This window comes from Gigantopelta aegis, chromosome 1 (genome assembly GCF_016097555.1).
Source record: "Gigantopelta aegis isolate Gae_Host chromosome 1, Gae_host_genome, whole genome shotgun sequence".
Classification (NCBI taxonomy): Eukaryota; Metazoa; Mollusca; class Gastropoda; order Neomphalida; family Peltospiridae; genus Gigantopelta; species Gigantopelta aegis.
In genome coordinates this window covers 37,241,466-37,262,034 of record NC_054699.1, presented here as the reverse complement: position 1 = coordinate 37,262,034, position 20,569 = coordinate 37,241,466, and the positions used below count along the sequence as shown (strand labels likewise).

General features: G+C 36.8%; 1 protein-coding gene across 1 annotated transcript in view; it reads right to left on the bottom strand.

The window, feature by feature from the left end:
• The window catches only part of LOC121374565 (ras-related C3 botulinum toxin substrate 1-like), a 29,499-nt gene that overhangs the window by 7,804 nt on the left and 1,126 nt on the right, over positions 1–20,569 (bottom strand). The window contains exons 2-5 of the mRNA XM_041501673.1: positions 19,552–19,701; positions 12,811–12,925; positions 11,025–11,142; positions 5,855–6,015 (exon numbers count right to left, since the gene is read on the bottom strand). Coding sequence (XP_041357607.1) covers positions 5,855–6,015; positions 11,025–11,142; positions 12,811–12,925; positions 19,552–19,667 — 510 coding nt within the window. The 5' untranslated portion in view covers positions 19,668–19,701. The remainder of the gene's footprint in view (positions 1–5,854; positions 6,016–11,024; positions 11,143–12,810; positions 12,926–19,551; positions 19,702–20,569) is intronic.

Genomic DNA, 20,569 nt, shown 5'->3' with positions numbered 1-20,569 from the left:
ACGTACCGAAATGAAACAGTGTTAACTCAGTTAATTGGTCTATTCTGTTAGTTGCCTCTACCTGTGATTCCTGATTGGCAGGTGTGTATTAGATTGGTAACCAGCCAATTAATTACCGCTGTCTAGACACAAAAATACATACTGGTATTGTGTAATATTACCTGTCACCCTAAAATGGTAATGGACATGGTTTATTACTGTAAATAGTTCTGTAAAACTACTGATTAAGTAGATTTTCCCATCTAAAATCACAGAACTGACCAAAGAAAAGAATATTATCACTTGGGTATTGTGGGTTGTCGTTTTTTGCTCCAACGTAGCAGACCAATAGGCCTAATAGTGTACATTTTTCCTTTGGATTATTTAACAGAGAAAAATACTATAACCCCATTTTGTTCCATTGATGCAACTTGAAATATATTTAGTTAAACAGTTTATTATATTATCACGTCATTTATGTTGTTCTACAAGTCAGGTTGATCAAAAAGAAGCGCCTTATCATAAATTACTGTTTTTGTTTACACTGTGCATACAGGAGTTGGTCAGAGCTGACGTCACTTCGCTCCAAGATAGAGTACCGGACGCCTCGAAAAGAAAAGAAAATGGCTGCCCCAGTTAGCAGGAATAATCACGATTTTTTATTAACTCTAAAAGTAAAGTGTGTTTTATTTAATGACGCCACTAGAGCACATTCAGGGAACATTTTGTTTTTAAAATTTTGATGAGCGACAGTCGCGAATCAATTTTAAAATTGATTAGCAATCACTTATTTTGATTAGCGATTTCTGTAACATTAGTATGGTTCATTAAATATGAACAAAATAGTTTTTGCAACCTTTATATCAACTTTTAGTGACATTTCTAGTTCAGAACCCCAAAGAACAGAATTAAATTTAGAGTCATTCAGTAAACTCAGTGTTGGAGGATGACTCGCAAGCAATGTTTGGTCTCTTCGATGCAACAGTGTCCACAGAGTTCTCTTTTTTGTCGCCATTATAAGTTGTAGAAGCATCACGAGAGGTATATGGCTTTGTATGTACCCTTTGTGTGTTCTTTACCCCGAGCCGAAGGTATGTACGGGTAGTAAAAAAAATAAAATATTAAAAATAAAAAATAAATAAATAAAAAACTGTTGCTAATCGCGCATTAATACAATAACACCACGACCGTAATTAGGTGGCCGAGTTCAACAGTGCAGCTTTAAAAAGTATTGAAATAGTGTATTTTATAGTAAAAATAAAATTAATTATGTATACTTGATTGCTATTTATAATCTGATTACTGCTTGAGCATTAACTGGGGTGGCTGGAAACTGTTGGAAATTACAGACGGGGTATAAGAGAATTTGGCTCCGCCCACAGGGGTATAAGGGATTTGTCCAACGGCAAACAACCAATGAGATTAAAGAATTTTACATGAAGGCGAGATAATGTTTTTTAAAACAACCTTGCTCAAACTACGTTTGCTGCGTGACGTCAAAATTATTGGGAATAGACGGTCGATTAAGGGGTCATTTCAAAACTATATGCGCTATACGATTTGCTAACTAATTTCACCTTGTTTTAAAAATTATTCTTGTCAAAGATTCACGTAATTATTTTTAAAACATGACACGATTTTTTGTTTGCAAATTGTTGAAAAATATTCGTAACCTAAGAGCTAAACGTCATAATGTTATGGTGTCTATCGGTGGGTGGATATCTGAACAGCCGTTTTACCACGTAAAAGCTGTTGCAAAAAAGAAAATATCTGATGAAACTTGGAAATCTACACCTAGATAAATAGTTCATTACAGTGATAGATTTAACATGTTATCAGTGGAATATTTGGGGGTTAAGGACGATCTTCAAAATTTAATACTGTCAAAAATATGCATCGCGACATTTAGCGATACGTTTTAATATTGTGTAGCGATAGCCGGAAACTGCATCGCGTTTCGCGACGCGATACTGAACAAAATGTTCGCTGACATTGATTTTTTATCTTATCATCGGCTATTGGACATCAAACATATGGTCATTCTGACACCGATTGTTTTTTAGAGGAAACCCGATGTCGCCACATAGGCTACTCTTTTACAACAGGCAGCAAGGGATCTTTTATTTGCGCTTCCCACAGGCAGGATAGCACAAACCATGGCCTTTGTTGAACCAGTTATGGATCACTGGTCGGTGCAAGTGGTTTACACCTACCCACTGAGCCTTGCGGAGCACTCACTCAGGGTTTGGAGTCGGTATCTGGATTTAAAATCCCAAGCCTTGACTGGGATCCGAACCCAGTACATACCAGCCTGTAGACCGATGGCCTAACCACGACACCACCGAGGCCGGTTAACTCTAAAATGACACGTTTCTCATTTGTTAAAGTGTCAGTATGTGTTGGTAGTCCGGGTATGCATCTTTCCAACACATAAGGCTCATGTCTTAGTGTACTCTCCCTTTAATATTAAACCAGTTTTAATGACTGGGTAAAGTGGGTGCTGAAGGTGTACATTGTTTGGCCACCTATCATAGGATGGTGTATTTTTATAAGTGAATACTTTTTGCTGAGCAGCAACCATTTTAATTGTTAATATTTGTAATTTATGAGTATATGACTCTCTACTAGTGATATTGTAAGTATAACCGGATACATACAAAACTAATTGCAATGCTAAGGTTAGAAAAGATGATGTCAGATGAATGACAGTGTTGCTGAGACTAACTGTCATGGTCAACGAAATGCAGTGACAGAACATAACAATGATAACAAGAGTACCGGTGAGGTACATGATAAGCTCATCAGGAGTTTGATGGAAAACCATATCTATATTAATGAATATGTTACGGGTATGATTCAATTGTAAGTATGTGAAATTTTTGTAATTGGATGGATTAACAGTTTGTTTTGGATCAACTACCATCCCAAGTTGTTCCTACATGTGATTTGATGGTCCTGTATGCAAGATATGATCCAGACAAGGATTTACTGTTATGTGCAGTAGACCGTGAAAAGTAGGTCACAGTGACCTAGTAATAGTATGTGACACACCGTTGTCCCAAGTTGTTCTTACATGTGTGGTTTGATGGTCATGCATGCATCTGTGTGTAAGATATGATCCAGACAAGGATTTACTGTTATGTGCCGTAAACCGTGAAAAGTAGGTCACAGTGACCTAGTAATAGTATGTGACACACCGCCATCCCAAGTTGTTCTTACATGTTAGGTTTGATGGTCATGTATGCATCTGTATGCAAGATATGGTCCGGACGTATGGACGGACAATGCCATACCACAGATGGATGCATAAAAACTAATCCCACAGTCTTTGTGAAATATGAGCTACAATTCGGCAAACTAAGTCAAAATTACTCAAATCGTTCCATTTCTTTTTGATGTACCGCTCCAAATTATGCGCCAAATTACCTCATGAAAACTGCAAAATCTTTATATTTTGGACTATGCAACATTATATCTAGATCGTTCCAAATTAGATTTGTGCACCTCTAAGAAAAAGCAGTCGGCTTAACAATTATTATTTTAAATGATCTTTCAGATAACTTTACTTGTAAATATTAAGATATTTTTAAAAATAGATCGGATATCCTCAAAACTTTCATAAGTCTGGTAACAAAATCAATCTAAATATAAAATAAATGAGGCAATTAGTGATAGAAATAAGCAGAATGTTTTTACTAGCCCACCAGACAAATACATCTAGAAATCTACTTGTCCACCAATATTTTCACTTGAACAAACAAATGGTTTGTTTCATTCAAGCACTAGGATGATGTTTTTGATTGCTCAAAATTAAAGTCCACTGAATATTGTACACGAAGGCATTCGCCATATAGCCCAAAAATTCATTTCTATATTTAGTATTTTAAATAAAAAGCCTGAATTTGTAAAGCCAGTTTATGTCTTACATGTAATTACATATATTTACACGGCTTAAACACCCGCGTTTAAGAAAAACAGGCTTTGTAAATTTGCCCTTTCCGTTTAGCTAATTGTTATATGAATTTGGCTACAGATTTCTCACTCAAATTTATTAAAATGCTATTAATGTGTGGCTTCCAGCTCAAGCCCTACACAGGGTAAATATACAGTGTTCAAAATGCTATTAATTTGTGGCTTCCAGCTCAAGCCCTACACAGGGCAAATATACAGTGTGTTCAAAATGCTATTAATTTGTGGCTTCCAGCTCAAGCCCTACACAGGGTAAATATACAGTGTTCAAAATGCTATTAATTTGTGGCTTCCAGCATAAGCCATACATAGGGCAAATATACAGTGTTCAAAATGCTATTAATTTGTGGCTTCTAGCTCAAGCCCTACACAGGGCAAATATACAGTGTGTTCAAAATGCTATTAATTTGTGGCTTCCAGCTTAAGCCCTACACAGGGTAAATATACAGTGTTCAAAATGCTATTAATTTGTGGCTTCCAGCTCAAGCCCTACACAGGGCAAATATACAGTGTGTTCAAAATGCTATTAATTTGTGGCTTCCAGCTTAAGCCCTACACAGGGTAAATATACAGTGTTCAAAATGCTATTAATTTGTGGCTTCCAGCTCAAGCCCTACACAGGGCAAATATACAGTGTGTTCAAAATGCTATTAATTTGTGGCTTCCAGCTTAAGCCCTACACAGGGTAAATATACAGTGTTCAAAATGCTATTAATTTGTGGCTTCCAGCTTAAGCCATACATAGGGCAAATATACAGTGTTCAAAATGCTATTAATTTGTGGCTTCCAGCGTAAGCCCTACACAGGGCAAATATACAGTGTTCAAAATGCTATTAATTTGTGGCTTCCAGCGTAAGCCATACACAGGGCAAATATACAGTGTGTTCAAAATGACCGGGGAACAAAACATCTAACGCTGAATTTACAAAGATGTTTTTGACTTACACGCTTGTAAATACATACCTTTACCCCATAAAAGAAGTTTGTTTTGTTTAACGACACCACTAGAGCATTGATTTATTAATCATCGGCTATTGGATGTCAAACATTTGGTAATGTTGACATACTGTTGTAGTCTTAGAAAGGAAACTCACTACATTTTTCCATTAGTAGCAAGGGATTTTTTATATGCACCATCCCAGGCATGATAGCACTTACTACAGCCTTTGATATACCAGTCGTGGTGTACTGGCTAGGAGGAGGAATAGTACTTTACCACTGGGCACATACCTTTACAATGCTTTAACACCTTCGTTTAATAAAAAACAAGCTTTGTAAATGCAGCCTCTACTGTTTAAAACAGTACAATGTATGACACATCAAAGGATGAACAAGATAAGGTATGAAACATTGCATAACCGTTACATTTCTTAGGGGCCAGTAAAAAGTTAAAGTTTCTTTTTGTTTAATGACACCACTAGAGCACATTGATTTTTTAATCATTGGTTGTTGGATGTCAAACATTTTCAGTGCCACTTTCTTTTGGAAACGGGCCTACATGTATGTTTGGACACACAGAATGCCTAGAAAACTTGCAGAAACCTGCTATACTTCTAAAACATTAGTAGCAAGGTATCTTTCCCTTATACTTTCCCAAAGACAGGACAGCACATGGACTTTGATATATCAATGGCTAGCTCAGCCACTCACCAAATTCACCAGTTGTGAATTTTAAACAGAACTGGCAAATTTTATTGTAATTTGACTTAATATTTTCATATTATGATTGATATCTTGTTGCAAAATAATGCTGGGTTTCTGCCATTTCTGAAGGTTACTAGATAATTTGGTAAAATGTTCTACACACTCAGAGCTAGCCCTGTATACAAGTTGTAAGGCACTGGTTGGAAGTGGGGAAAAGAACTAGAGGTTGGGTCTTGTGAGGGGATTCGATCCTGTGACCCACCTGTTTGAGACCACGCTGCGTCAGCGCTGAGCACTCCATGTACTTCTTAGCTCGAATTTTATTGGCCACTTTTATTCCCTGCTCTCGTTTGATTGGTGAAAGTCCTTGAGCAGCTAGCTGACCAATCGCTTCCTTGTTCTCTCGTAAATCTATTTTTGTACCTGCAAGTTAAACAACACCGTGAAACAAATACATGTAAGTCCCCAGTTCTGGCAACAGTTTGTAAGGTATTTCCTCTATATCAAGAGGCCAGGGGGACTGTACTCTATTATAAATCTGGTTTAAAATATGGCTTGTGTCCCCCACCCCAACTGGACTGTGTCCCTCCATTAGAGATTAGGCCCCTCCCCCCCAACTCCAGATATCGTTCCAGGGTGCAGAAATGGAACATATTTCACTAGCCCGCTGGACCAAAACCAACTAAAATTTACTAGCCTGCAATAATTTCTACTAGTCCCCCAGTCTATAGAATAATATATTATTAATAATATTATAATGTACAGTGTTTCCACTTCAAATGATATGGGGCTACCAATTTTTACTGTGGGCTACTAGATTGTATAACCTGGTGGGCTACCATTAAAAAAACTTAGGTCAAGGCCTATAGTGTTTTTAAGCTCTATCTCCCTCTTTAGGTGACATATCTGATTATTATAATTATTATTTAGTAAAATTGTATCAACTTGTTTTCTTTTTTTTTCTTCTTTTTTTCTACTTTAGTATATTTTATTTAAAATGTACATAATCAATATTTTATACAATATTAATTCTGAAATAGGAAGGTACGATAGTTGATAATACATTGCCAAGATCAAACGCCCTAATACCCTATCCTCAACCGACCATGTTTCGTACAGTGCAAGATTTCTCATTTAATTTTTTGAGACGACCCATACAATTTCAAATCTGCAAACACAGTGTTACGTGAAACTGACAACAGGTGATCGTGTGTGCTTTGCCGTGCAATGGCGGAACAGGCGAAGAATCGAGCGTAGGGCCTATACTTTTGACGATCTCTGCTGATAGCAAACACTTTTTTTCTTTTTTTTTTCTTTTTTTTTAACTTTTCGGGCATTTCCGGACGATTTGCCGGGTGCCCCATTTATTCATGAAAAAGCCTACCTATATACAATTAACCAGGTTCTCGTTGAATGTTAAAATATATAAATGTACATAGAAGTGTTTGTGCTTATATTATAATAAATTATTTAGTGTATGCTTGTGTTTTTGTTTTCTTTTACTATTTAGTGTATGTTGATTAAAAATTATTTACAAGATTCTAACCTGGTTTGCAGACCTGGCCCCCAAAGCTACAAGCCAGGCCTGTTTTTCTACGTTTTGTGCACATTTCACCATTAATTATCACAGCTGATATGTAATGTCAAAGGCGTCATTGCACGAGGCAACGACCCCTTTGAAGCACCAGTGTTTCAAGAATTTTTCTCTTCTATTAGACCGTTCTAATGTGGCAAAATATTCATTTTGAATATACTAAATGTTTGAAAAGTGCCATTTCATTACATGGCTTATTTCCCTCTAATAATTTTCATATGGTCCAAATTACACTTATTGCTTTACTCCAGAGAACAATTCCCAAGTTCAACGCATAGTTGCCAACTTTATGTTTGATTCCAAAAATCATTATGTATGGATTTAATCTGAATTTGTTGCCAAAAGGTTTTTTGAAAATAGGTTCAATTTGTTTAATGAATAATCTAGTTTTGTTGCAGTAAAAAAAGGCGTGAAAGACTGAGTCCACTCAATCTGCCCATCATAGAGATGTTTCTAACTGCAATTACATTTGTAATCATTTTATAAATTAAGTCAAAATCGTGATTTTCAATTAATGCAGAATTTAGTGTTTGCCAAAACAAATTTAGGTTTATATTTTCATTAAAAATGGTTTCCCATTTGGACTTAAACGATGCGTCTTTGTGAGTTCGTAATAGCAGAACTGCATATATATGTCCCTAGTATTCGCGACTGTCACGTCTTTATTCGTATCACCTACATTGATACGAAAGATGGTGTCTAAGTCACCATCATAGGGGTCTTCATTTTTTAATGTCTACAATAAAGGTTGCTGAAAGTTGTCCTGTAGGTCTTTTATTTGGCGATAAAATGCCACGCCAGTCGAGCGACCAGCAAAGTCCATAAAGTTGTTCGTCCCCAAGTCCCATATGTCTCTGACTAAATTTAGTCGTTCGCTCCGTATACTTTTGTATTGTTTGTTACTTATCGTCGGGTTGTCATGGAGAGGTTCATAGAGAATCTGTTGATAGCTCTCCATGTTGCGTGTAATGTCGAGTTCGTCCCAAATTAATAATATGTCTTTGTAAATGTTCGGCATTAGGTTAAAATTGCCTTTTTTGTTTACAATGTTGCATTTTAAAATGTGTCTTTCAATGTTAAAATTTTTATATTGGCCTAAAAAGTAATCTGCTAAAGATTTCCAATTCCCTTCACCTCTAAACTCAAGTCTATTTACAAATTTAATTCTTTGTGCTTTAATTTTTAGCTGAATATTTACAAACCCCAACCCACCTATCTCCTTAGGTAGTTGAATTTGCTGTTTTAATATAAAATGTTTTCTATAACTCCAAATGAAATCAAAAATCATTGTGTCAATTTGTTTAGCATATTTTTCCGGAAGTTCCAAAACGTTTGATAAATACCACAAGCCACTAGTGGGGAGTGAATTTACAGCAACTACTTTACCATGTAATGTTAATTTTCTGTTACTCCATATATTTAGAATTGTTTAATTTTTTTTAATTTTGGGTTCCCAGTTAGTTATCTGCCGAAACGTCAATGCTGCCAAAATAAAATCCTAAAATTTTAATTTTTTCATTATTCCATCTTATATCAAGAGGAGTGTATTTTTCATACCTAAGTTTACCCATTAGGAAACCATTGGTTTTCCGAAGATTTACTTCAGCTCCAGATGCACGTTCATAAATGTGTAGAATTTTGAAAAGTTGTTTGGCCGAGTCCAAGTCTGATAAAGTTGCGTTACTGTCATCCGAGTACTTTACCCACTTACTAACGAAGCCATCTGGTAAAGTTATCCCATTAATTTTGGAATGTTCCCGAACTTACAGTAAAGTAGGGCTAGTTAATTTTTAATCGCGGCTAGTAAATTTAAAAAATCACTGATCCCATGTATACTGGATTTAAAACAAATTCTAGAAGCCCTGTGTAATTACCAAATGTTTCTGGGCCAATGTAGTTAACAAATGTTTCTGGGTCAATGTAGTTAACAAATGTTTCTGGGTCAATGTAGTTAACAAATGTTTCTGGGCCAATGTAGTTAATGTAGTTAACAAATGTTTCTGGGTCAATGTAGTTAACAAATGTTTCTGGGCCAATGTAGTTAACAAATGTTTCTGGGCCAATGTAGTTAACAAATGTTTCTGGGTCAATGTAGTTACCAAATGTTTCTGGGTCAATGTAGTTAACAAATGTTTCTGGGTCAATGTAGTTAACAAATGTTTCTGGGTCAATGTAGTTAACAAATGTTTCTGGGTCAATGTAGTTACCAAATGTTTCTGGGCCAATGTAGTTAACAAATGTTTCTGGGTCAATGTAGTTAACAAATGTTTCTGGGTCAATGTAGTTAACAAATGTTTCTGGGTCAATGTAGTTACCAAATGTTTCTGGGCCAGTGTAGTTACCAAATGTTTCTGGGCCAGTGTAGTTACCAAATGTTTCTGACCAATGTAGTTACCAAATGTTTCTGGGTCAATGTAGTTACCAAATGTTTCTGGGCCAATGTAGTTACCAAATGTCTCTGGGCCAGTGTAGTTACCAAATGTTTCTGACCAATGTAGTTACCAAATGTTTCTGGGTCAATGTAGTTACCAAATGTTTCTGGGCCAATATAGTTACCAAATGTTTCTGGGCCAGTGTAGTCACCAAATGTTTCTGGGCCAGTGTAGTCACCAAATGTTTCTGGGCCAGTGTAGTCACCAAATGTTTCTGGGCCAATGTAGTCACCAAATGTTTCTGGGCCAGTGTAGTCACCAAATGTTTCTGGGCCAATGTAGTCACCAAATGTTTCTGGATCAATGTAGTCACCAAATGTTTCTGGGTCAGTGTAGTTACCAAATGTTTCTGGGCCAATGTAGTCACCAAATGTTTCTGGGTCAATGTAGTTACCAAATGTTTCTGACCAATGTAGTTACCAAATGTTTCTGGGTCAATGTAGTTACCAAATGTTTCTGGGCCAGTGTAGTCACCAAATGTTTCTGGGCCAGTGTGGTCACCAAATGTTTTTGGGCCAATGTAGTCACCAAATGTTTCTGGATCAATGTAGTCACCAAATGTTTCTGGATCAATAGTCACCAAATGTTTCTGGGCCAGTGTAGTCACCAAATGTTTCTGGGTCAGTGTAGTCACCAAATGTTTCTGGGTCAGTGTAGTCACCAAATGTTTCTGGGTCAGTGTAGTGACCAAATGTTTCTGGGTTATCAAATGTTTCTGGGTCAATGTAGTTACCAAATGTTTCTGGGCCAGTGTAGTTACCAAATGTTTCTGGGCCAGTGTAGTTACCAAATGTTTCTGGGTTATCAAATGTTTCTGGGTCAATGTAGTCACCAAATGTTTCTGGGTTATCAAATGTTTCTGGGTCAATGTAGTTACCAAATGTTTCTGGGCCAGTGTAGTTACCAAATGTTTTTGGGTTATCAAATGTTTCTGGGCCAATGTAGTCCCCAAATGTTTCTGGGTCAATGTAGTCACCAAATGTTTCTGGGTCAGTGTAGTTACCAAATGTAGTTATTAAATGTTTCTGGGTTATCAAATGTTTCTGGGCCAATGTAGTCACCAAATGTTTCTGGGTCAATGTAGTCACCAAATGTTTCTGGGCCAGTGTAGTCACCAAATGTTTCTGGGCCAGTGTAGTCACCAAATGTTTCTGGGTCAGTGTAGTGACCAAATGTTTCTGGGCCAGTGTAGTTACCAAATGTTTCTGGGTCAGTGTAGTTACCAAATGTTTCTGGGTCAGTGTAGTTACCAAATGTTTCTGGGTCAGTGTAGTTACCAAATGTTTCTGGGCCAGTGTAGTTACCAAATGTTTCTGAGCCAATAAAGCTTGTTTTAAAAAAAAAAACTTTATCCAATATGTCAAAGAAATATGGGCAGAATAAAACCATGTTATGAAGAATCTTACCGACAATTATAATGGGAGCGTCTGGACAATGGTGTTTGATTTCTGGCTGCCATTTCGTTGTCACATTCTCATGTGAAGATGGACTCACAACACTGAAGCATATCAGAAACACATCCGTCTGCAAAACAAGCAACACATATCAGAAACACATCCGTCTGGAAAACAAGCAACATATATCAGAAACACATCCGTCTGAAAAACAAGCAACACATCAGAAACACATGTCTGAAAAACAAGCAACACATATCAGAAACACATCTGTCTGAAAAACAAGCAACACATTAAAACAATGGGTCTGTCAAGAAGGTTTGATCCTTTGACCTAAGCAGAACACTGAGAATTATAAATTGGAGTAAACCATTTATAAATGTTGGATCATTATGTGAACACAAATTCAGGTAACCCTTTTTTTTTTGCATAACCCGATGTACATGTACATGATGTCCTAAATTCAATGCACAGTATTAAAAATGGGCTACACAAAAACACTCTTGTGCGAGCGATGTTCGAACAAAAACTATAGTTCTCTCAATGTCCAGAGGCCTGCTCAGGCGAGCGTTCTACTGACCGAGGCAAATCCCGCACAGCGAAGGTATTACCAGGTACAAACGGTCTCACTGAATTATGACCATATGCAAGCAGATGTGAAGATAAACTGCATAAGAGCCAGCTCAAATGTTTCCCTGCCTTAGGGTTGTAATGAACCTTCCCACCCACCAAATCTACATCGCTGGCTGTAATGAACGTCCCCACCCACCAAATCTCCATCATCTGACTATAATGCCCCTCCCCACCCACCAAATCTCCATCATCTGACTGTAATGCCCCATCCCATCCACCAAATCTCCATCATCTGACTGTATTGCCCCTCCCCACCCACCAAATCTCCATCATCTGACTGTAATGCCCCTCCCCACCCACCAAATCTCCATACTCTGGCTGCAATGCCCCTCCCCACCCACCAAATCTCCATCGTCTGGCTGTAATGCCCCTCCCCACCCACCAAATCTCCATCGTCTGGCTGAAATGCCCCTCCCCACCCACCAAATCTCCATCGTCTGGCTGTAATGCCCATCTCCACCCACCAAATCTCCATCGTCTGGCTGTAATGCCCATCCACACCCACCAAATCTCCATCGTCTGGCTGTAATGCCCATCCCCACCCACCAAATCTCCATCATCTGGCTGTAATGCCCCTCCCCACCCACCAAATCTCCATCATCTGGCTGTAATGCTTCTCCCCACCCACCAAATCTCCATCATCTGGCTGTAATGCTTCTCCCCACCCACCAAATCTCCATCATCTGGCTGTAATGCTTCTCCCCACCCACCAAATCTCCATCATCTGGTTGTAATGCTTCTCCCCACCCACCAAATCTCCATCGTCTGGCTGTAATGCCCCTCCCTACCTACCAAAACAAATCTCCACTGGTCTAGGCTAAATGACCGTGCCCTCTAATTTGCCAAATTCGAGATCTGTCATTGTACTGACTAAAGTTAAAAGTTTGTTTTGTTTAACAACACCACTAGAGCAAATTGATTTATAACCATCAGCTATTGGATGTCAAACATTTGGTAATTTTGATATATAGTCTTTAGAGAGGAAACTCACAACATTTTTCCATTAGTAGCAAGTGACCTTTATATATGAACCATCGCACAGACAGGATATCACATACCACAGCCTTTGATATACCAGTTGTGGTACACTGGTTGGAACGAGTAATCTTTTAAAGACATTTAAATAGAAAAGGTATACATTATATGTAGTACGTGAGTGCTATACCTGAGGGTAAGAGAGAGGTCGTAGTCTGTCATAGTCCTCCTGGCCCGCAGTATCCCACAATCCCAAGCTGACTGGTATTCCGTCCACCATCAAATTGGCAGTGTAGTTATCGAAGCTGCAAAGTGATTCTTGTCAATTATTACGTCATAAATATTACAAATACTACATTTCACAAATATTACATTTCATAATATTAATTTTTTGGATAAATATTACATTTCATAAATATTACATTTTATAAATAATACATTTCATAAATAATACATTTTATAAATAATACATTTCATAAATATTATATTTTATAAATATTACATTTCTTAAGTATTATATTTTATGGATTTCTGTATGCCTTTGCATATAAGTCAGGTTTTCTTCATCAAAATATTATTTTATAAGTGGGTCAAAAAATGACATTTAAAAATATTAGCATTTTGGGGAAGGTATTGGAAGTTTTTATTGTTGAATTTTCTCAGTGTTTATACTCAAATGTGTTAATTTTACAATTTAATTAATTTAATATAACTTTTAGTGTTTTGGCCATAAAATGCATCATGGAAAGACGTACTGATCTCACACAAACTAAGACAACAGTTCACTTAATTAAAATAACAACTATCACTAATAGCAAAACTGTAAACAGTACTAAACACATGTTGCCTGTTTATTCTAAAATCTGGTCAATAGCATTAATCGTTGTTGAAACATCTTTTGTGCAAAATATATACTAAACACACCAACATGCAGGCCCTAATCTAGAATTGAAAAAGTAGGAGAAGTGAGTTCTCCCTTCCCAGAAGAAAGGGGAGAAGTTTGATAAAAATACATAGGCGAAGTGAACATATATCGTGTACATTTCGTAACATTTTGCACAATTCCGTGTTCAATCAGGCTAATTAAGAATTTTACACTCAGTTCTAATCGTAATATTTCGATATAAAATACAACTTCTGGTAATAAAATTTAAACAAAATAATTGTAGGTTCATTAAAACTTGATATTATTAAGAACATGTAGTTGATAATGTACCATTAAAATTAAAGTATTAATTAGTATTTTCTGGCATTACTGAACTGAATGTGACCAAGGATTAACAATGCTTGACTGATCACAGCACACAGTGCGACACGCATCACTTTAAAAAAAAATTAAAAATAGCATCGTTTACGGGTGTATCTGAAGAATGTCAACATTAGACTACGACATTCATTTAATCTCTTCACAACAGAAACTGACATGAGTATTAACATTTATTGGTTGATTTTGACAATAAATTGAACAAGGTAAAACAATATTTCATCAAATCAATCGTACATTATAGTGTGTGTGCGCAGAAACCATTTGCCGTTACTTGAGGATACAGTCTGGTGCCAAAGTAAAAACACTGGCCGACATATAGTGACAAGTGATCTATCATAATAAACAAGTCAGATCTTGACATCTGTTGCGTGACTTCAGTTCTGAAATCGAATTAGGTCTAGAATACTCCGGCAACTTCGACTTCTCACTATCACCAATAACTCGGCGAGTTGAGCGGACTTTCATTTCGCCAGTAAGATGTCATGAATATTAATAACCTTGCACTAAAAATAGCTTAGACTGATATCCAACAGGAAGACAATTTTGGCATGAAAAACAGTATATTTTCTACAACAGTTATCTTTTCTGTCAATTTTCAGTTGCACACTGGATATCGTACTGATCTGTTGATAAATAAAGTCATTGTTTATGGACAAACCTATCTGTACAGTGCTATACGGTAACAGTCAGTTTTCACCATCTATTAAGGACATATTTCCTTTTGATGCCATGTGTAATTGTAATGAGATTTCATTGAAATGGAATACCGCAATGTACAAAGATAAAGTTCTGTAAAATAATTTTTATTTGTTCAAATACTGTATATATGACCCATTAATGATCCGCATTTGCTGAAAGTAAGAAATACTTTAATATTTATTGGTCGACTTATAAATGGGTCAATAAACTAAATATGCTTTCAGGGCTTGAAATTAGGGACTCAAATTATAGGCAAGGTTGACTTACAGGCAAAGATATACAGTATGTACATTTTATAAATATCACATTTTATAAAGAAACAAAGAAGCATATCTGTCAAACAACAATTCCATATTTTAAACCAGGGCCATTTAATGTCGTCTTGGTTATTTCGACACTAATGAACTAAAAGAGCATCTATGGGAATCAAACCACCACAGCCTCCATAAAGGCAAAGTTCCCATTTCTCTTTCGGCGAACCACTCCAAATTACATGTACCTCAAAGAAATTATGAAACAGTTTCTATTTGGCTATAATTTCACAGGATGTTTGCAAATTCAATGGTGCCAAAAACCACCCACCCCCACTTCCGACCCCAGCCGGGCTGCCTGTGCTCACTGGCACTTGCCAGTATGGGCTATCATATCAGTCCTCCTCTTCCCCACCTTTTCGTGTGATGGACGGAGGAGCCAGCAAGAGCAGACACCTGTATCCATGACAGTCGTGCGCTATAACAGCTTGTTCTGAATGTGTGCGTTAAACCCGATGACCTGACCTGATCTGATATCGACACTTGATTGAGAGATAAAACCTACAGCAGCCACACAGGCTACTCCTTTCGTGAAGCAGCTCAAGAGATCTTTTATATGAAACTTTCTGTAGCCAGAACAAAACATATTATTGTATGAAGTTTGTTTTGTTGAATGACACCACTAGAGCACATTTATTCATTAATCATCCGCTACTGGATGTCAAAATTTGGTAATTCTGACTTGTAGTCATCAGAGGAAACCTGGTACTTTTTTCCTAACGCAGTGCTCATGGGATATTTTATATATGTACCATCCCACAGACAGGATTGCACATACTATGGCCTTTGATATAGATATTGTACAAAGCCGTTGATGTTTGCAGGTGCAGGGCTTAACCTTAAGAAATTTGTCATCTACAGCAATTTAAAGATGTTTTTGCCACTGGCGAAATGCTTACCTACAGGTACAGCAATTCTGAACCCACATTTCCAACGAAAAAAAATATAACAGGCCATTTTGTTTTCAAAATCTCTAGTTAATTGAAAACTGTTTTTTAAGTTTTAAAACTGTTTAGCGATCTTTGAAACCTGCTTAGCCACAATGCAATACTGAACAAAATGTTCCATGGATAATTTAGTTTAAAGTATTCCCTAAAGCGACAGTAATAATTTTTATCCAGTAGCACATTTCCATTAGTAAAGCCCCCGACCACAGCTATGACAATTGTTGTAAGTAAAATCCTTGACCAAAGAACTCATACTGCAGCTATGACAATTGCCGTCAGTAAAGCCCCCGACCAAGGCAATTTGTACCACAGCTATGATAATTGTTGTAAGTAAAATCCTTGACCAAAGAACTCATACTGCAGCTATGACAATTGCTATGACAATTGCCGTCAGTAAAGCCCCCGACCAAGGCAACTTGTACCACAGCTATGACAATTGTTGTAAGTAAAATCCTTGACCAAAGAACTCATACTGCAGCTATGACAACTGCTGTCAGTAAAGACCCTGACCAAGGCAACTTGTACAACAGCTATGATAATTGCTGTCAGTAAAGCCCCCGACCAAGGTAACTTGTACCACAGCTATGACAACTGCTGTCAGTAAAGCCCCCGACCAAGGCAACTTGTACCACAGCTATGATAATTGCTGTCAGTAGAGCCCCCGACCAAGGCAACTTGTACCACAGCTATGACAATTGCCGTCAGTAAAGCCCTTGACCAAGGCAACTCATACTGCAGCTATAACAATTACTGTCAGTAAAGCCCCCGACCAAAGAACTCATACTGCAGCTATGACAATTGCCATCAGTAAAGCCCTCGACCAAGGCAACTTGTACAACAGCTATGACAACTGCCATCAGTAAAGCCCCCGACCAAGGCAACTTGTACCACAGCTATGATAACTGCTGTCAGTAAAGTCCCCGACCAAAGCAATTTGTACCACAGCTATGATAATTGCCGTCAGTAAAGTCCCCGACCAAAGCAACTTGTACCACAGCTATGATAATTGCCATTAGTAAAGACTCTGACCAAGGCAACTTGTACCACAGCTATAACAGTTGCAGTCAGTAAAGCCCTTGACCAAGGCAACTCATACTGCAGCTATGACAATTGCTGTTAGTAAAGCCCATGACCAAGGCAACTGGTACCACAGTTATGACAATTGCCGTTAAGTTTGAACCCTGCAGTTTTGGGCCACTGGTTGGGTTGGGATTGGAAAAAACTAGTTTGTGTAGGACTATTGTTGCCGCATAATGTGCAATGATATACTGGCAAGATTAGGTACAATGTGTACATACATGTATATATTTCTTTTTATCCTACAATCATTATATATAGCACTAAGATATGATGACTAGATACATTTTTTATCCGCAATTACTATATACATTCAGCAAGATATTACGACTAGATAAATTTCAATATTTTCGGTCACTGACCAAAAATATAGGTCACATGACATAAGCCCGACTAGATTTTCAATAAACATACTCATTAAATCATGTTTTAGTACAGAGGCATTCCATGGTATTTGGTCCATGGATGTGATCTGTTATGTAACTAAGTTTTTATTATAGCTTAAAGTTAACACCCGTAAGCATATAAAAATCTATATTTATTGTCAATGTACTTACGTTTTATGGGTTTTAATGACAGTTTAATGACATGCTTATACCACCATATGTATTGAGTACATAAATGATAAAACTGCATTTCTATTTAAAAAGGAAGTTTTAGTGAAGGAGATCATAAGAGTCAGAATGTCACGTCCTGGCTTAAATCATTACCATGGAATGGCCCTACAGTAAATATAAATAACTTTTAGTTTTGGGATAACTATACAAACTTGTATATCTATTTATGAATTACAGTTTAAAAATGCTTTTTGAATGTGACAGAATGTAGCTAGCATCTTACAAAGAATGACGTCATGTATCTTGTATGACATCATACTGCATACGTTTTGCTAGGTTGACGATATTTAGTTTTTGCATACACAAAAATGGAATAAATAATGATTTTTCGACTATTCCTGTAGAATTGCAGGCGAAATAAAATAACTGGTTACTGCCATAAGATATTGGTTTTATCCTGCTCAGGTCGAATGACAAATGTTGCTCAGCAGCATTTGTCATTGTAACCTTCGCAGGATAAAGCCGATATCTTAAGGCAGTAACCAGTTATTCACTATCTATTCTTCATCACCGATTAAAAATATAGCTCTTGGTGATGGAACTACTGTTACACTAGTTTACAATCAGCCATGAAATGGTGTATTGTTAAACATTACTTATGGTCGTATTTCCAGTTGTGGGTTTTTATTTCTTTTAAAACATTTTGAAGACAATTTTTATTTTAAAAATAAGACAAATTGTTAATATTTAAGAACTATTTTGTTTTTGTGTATACATATTGTAGGCGAAAAGGCATTCAACACATGTGAATCTATTACCCTGAAAAATGATCGTGAAGTTGCGTAATAAAATAGTTAATTTCATAAATGTTTCGAATTATATCGAATTGTAAGATAAATAAAATAACCCATTGTCTTGAAATATTGGCTTTATCCTGCTACAGTCAAATGCCTCGTACCGGTATCTCAAGTCAGTAACCAGTTATTCTCTATTACATGTATATATATATACATATATATATGTTTAAAAAACCTTCAGAGGCGACACCTGTAACAACAATACTCATACTGTAACAAGCATTTTGTGAATACTTCTAAAGCAATACATGTCCCCTACCAGGCCCAACAAAGTTTTGTCTCGTAAATTCAAGGGACATAACTCTATCAAAAATGTGTAAAATGAAGGGAAAAAAGGCAAATTGGCTATTGGAAGTCAAACATTTGGTGATTTTGATATATAGTCTTAGAAAGGAAACCCACTGTTTCTGCCAGAAAAAAAATTTGGGTATGGTACTATGGAACTGAATGCAACCACAATCAACTTGAGGCCCCACCCCACCCCAAAAGAAAATAGGTTAAGTTTCGGGTTAGAGTTATGAAAATCATACACTAATAATAAAGAGTAATTGAAAACAAATCTGAAAAATCCCTCTGGCAGAAACCTTGAAACCCGCTACATTTTAAACGTCATGCAAGTCAAATTTCATCTGCAACAGAACGTGATAAAGCTATATACAAAATTTCAGCTCAGTATCTTGAGTAGTGCAGGGCACACATCAAGTCAATACTTTACTTAATGTGCAGGGCGAGTTGCTTCCTCTATTTAACAAATTTAAAATGGCGTGGAAATTTTTTAATGTTATTTTGTCAGGATTTAGTGATTACGATAGGTTATACATTTTTGGTTTGTGTGTCCATTTGTTGCACTATTTCAGTTGAGAAATGGTGCAAACATGTTGCCACAAGTTTTGAATACCAGTTATGCATTGGGCATGTAACAATATTCGGACGTAGAAAGAACCACTTTCTACATCCCTTCGGACTATATCTTGAGGCAAAATTTCAGCTCTGTATCTCCTAAGGTCAAGGGCCATAACTCTGTCAAAATAGGTCATACACCATGAATGTTATACATAATAAAGCTATACACAAAATTTTAGCTCAATATCTCTAGGCATTGTGAAAAAACCCATCTGGAAAACTATGTGGGACAGACAGACAGACGGACAGACATGTAACCTGTAACGTAGGAGACTAATAACAATACTCACACTGTAACAATAGTAATACTCACACTGTAGGGACATACTCTCCAGGAAAACTGTCGGTAGTGTACGAGATCAGCATGCAGGTTTTCCCCACCGTTCCATCTCCAACAACAACACATTTGATTGGACGACCCTGAGCCATTATAACTCTTCAAAAATTAATACGTCTGAGAAATCTGGAAAAAAATACAAATTTAAATATATGAAGGGGATCAGGCTAAAATGCCACCACTACCAAAACGGAACCATTTTCGTTGGCGAAAACAGAAACAATTTGGCTGTAACTGCACCTCAATGTTTTGGCTAAAACAGAATCTTTTTTTAATACAGGACCTAACAGTTGAATGATCTGGTCTGAACATCCATTCCGTCCATGAGATACTTACAATAGTCCATCCCATCATCCTACAAATGTATTTTTTGTAAATAAGTTTACAAAGTCAAAGCATTTTATTTATTTTGTTGGTTCATAAAACAAGAAAAACGATATATAAAAGGCGCATAAAAATAATAACTGTTACTGAACTTAGTATAATAGTAAATTACATTAGTTAACTTTAATATATTAAACTATTTATAAGTTAAAAGTCTTGGAAGAAAGGTTAGCAAAGGGGGTGGGCCTTGCGTCCAATCTGGTGTACACTCAAACAGGCGAGCACCCAGTGTATATCCTCGTTCACAGCTTGTAATGATTTGAAAATATTTTGTGCCATTTTAGCCAACACTAACTTCCGTTTTTGTCTATAGATTTTGGTGTCGTTTTAGCCAATGCTAGGTTCAGTTTTGTCCAATTTGGTTCCGTTTTCACTTGGGCCATTTTCACTATATACATATAAGCCATATGAAGAGTCTATGGGAATAACCTTTGCAGTGGTAGAAATTAGGAAATAGTTTCACTGGCCCGGGGGACTAGTAGCTGAGGAAAGTTACTAGTCCCCAGGAAAAATCACTAGCCCTCCACCCCAACTTCATTATTGAAGCAGTTTGAGAAGACCAAATATATATGGGAACTATACAAAGCAACTAAAATAAGTGTAACTAACA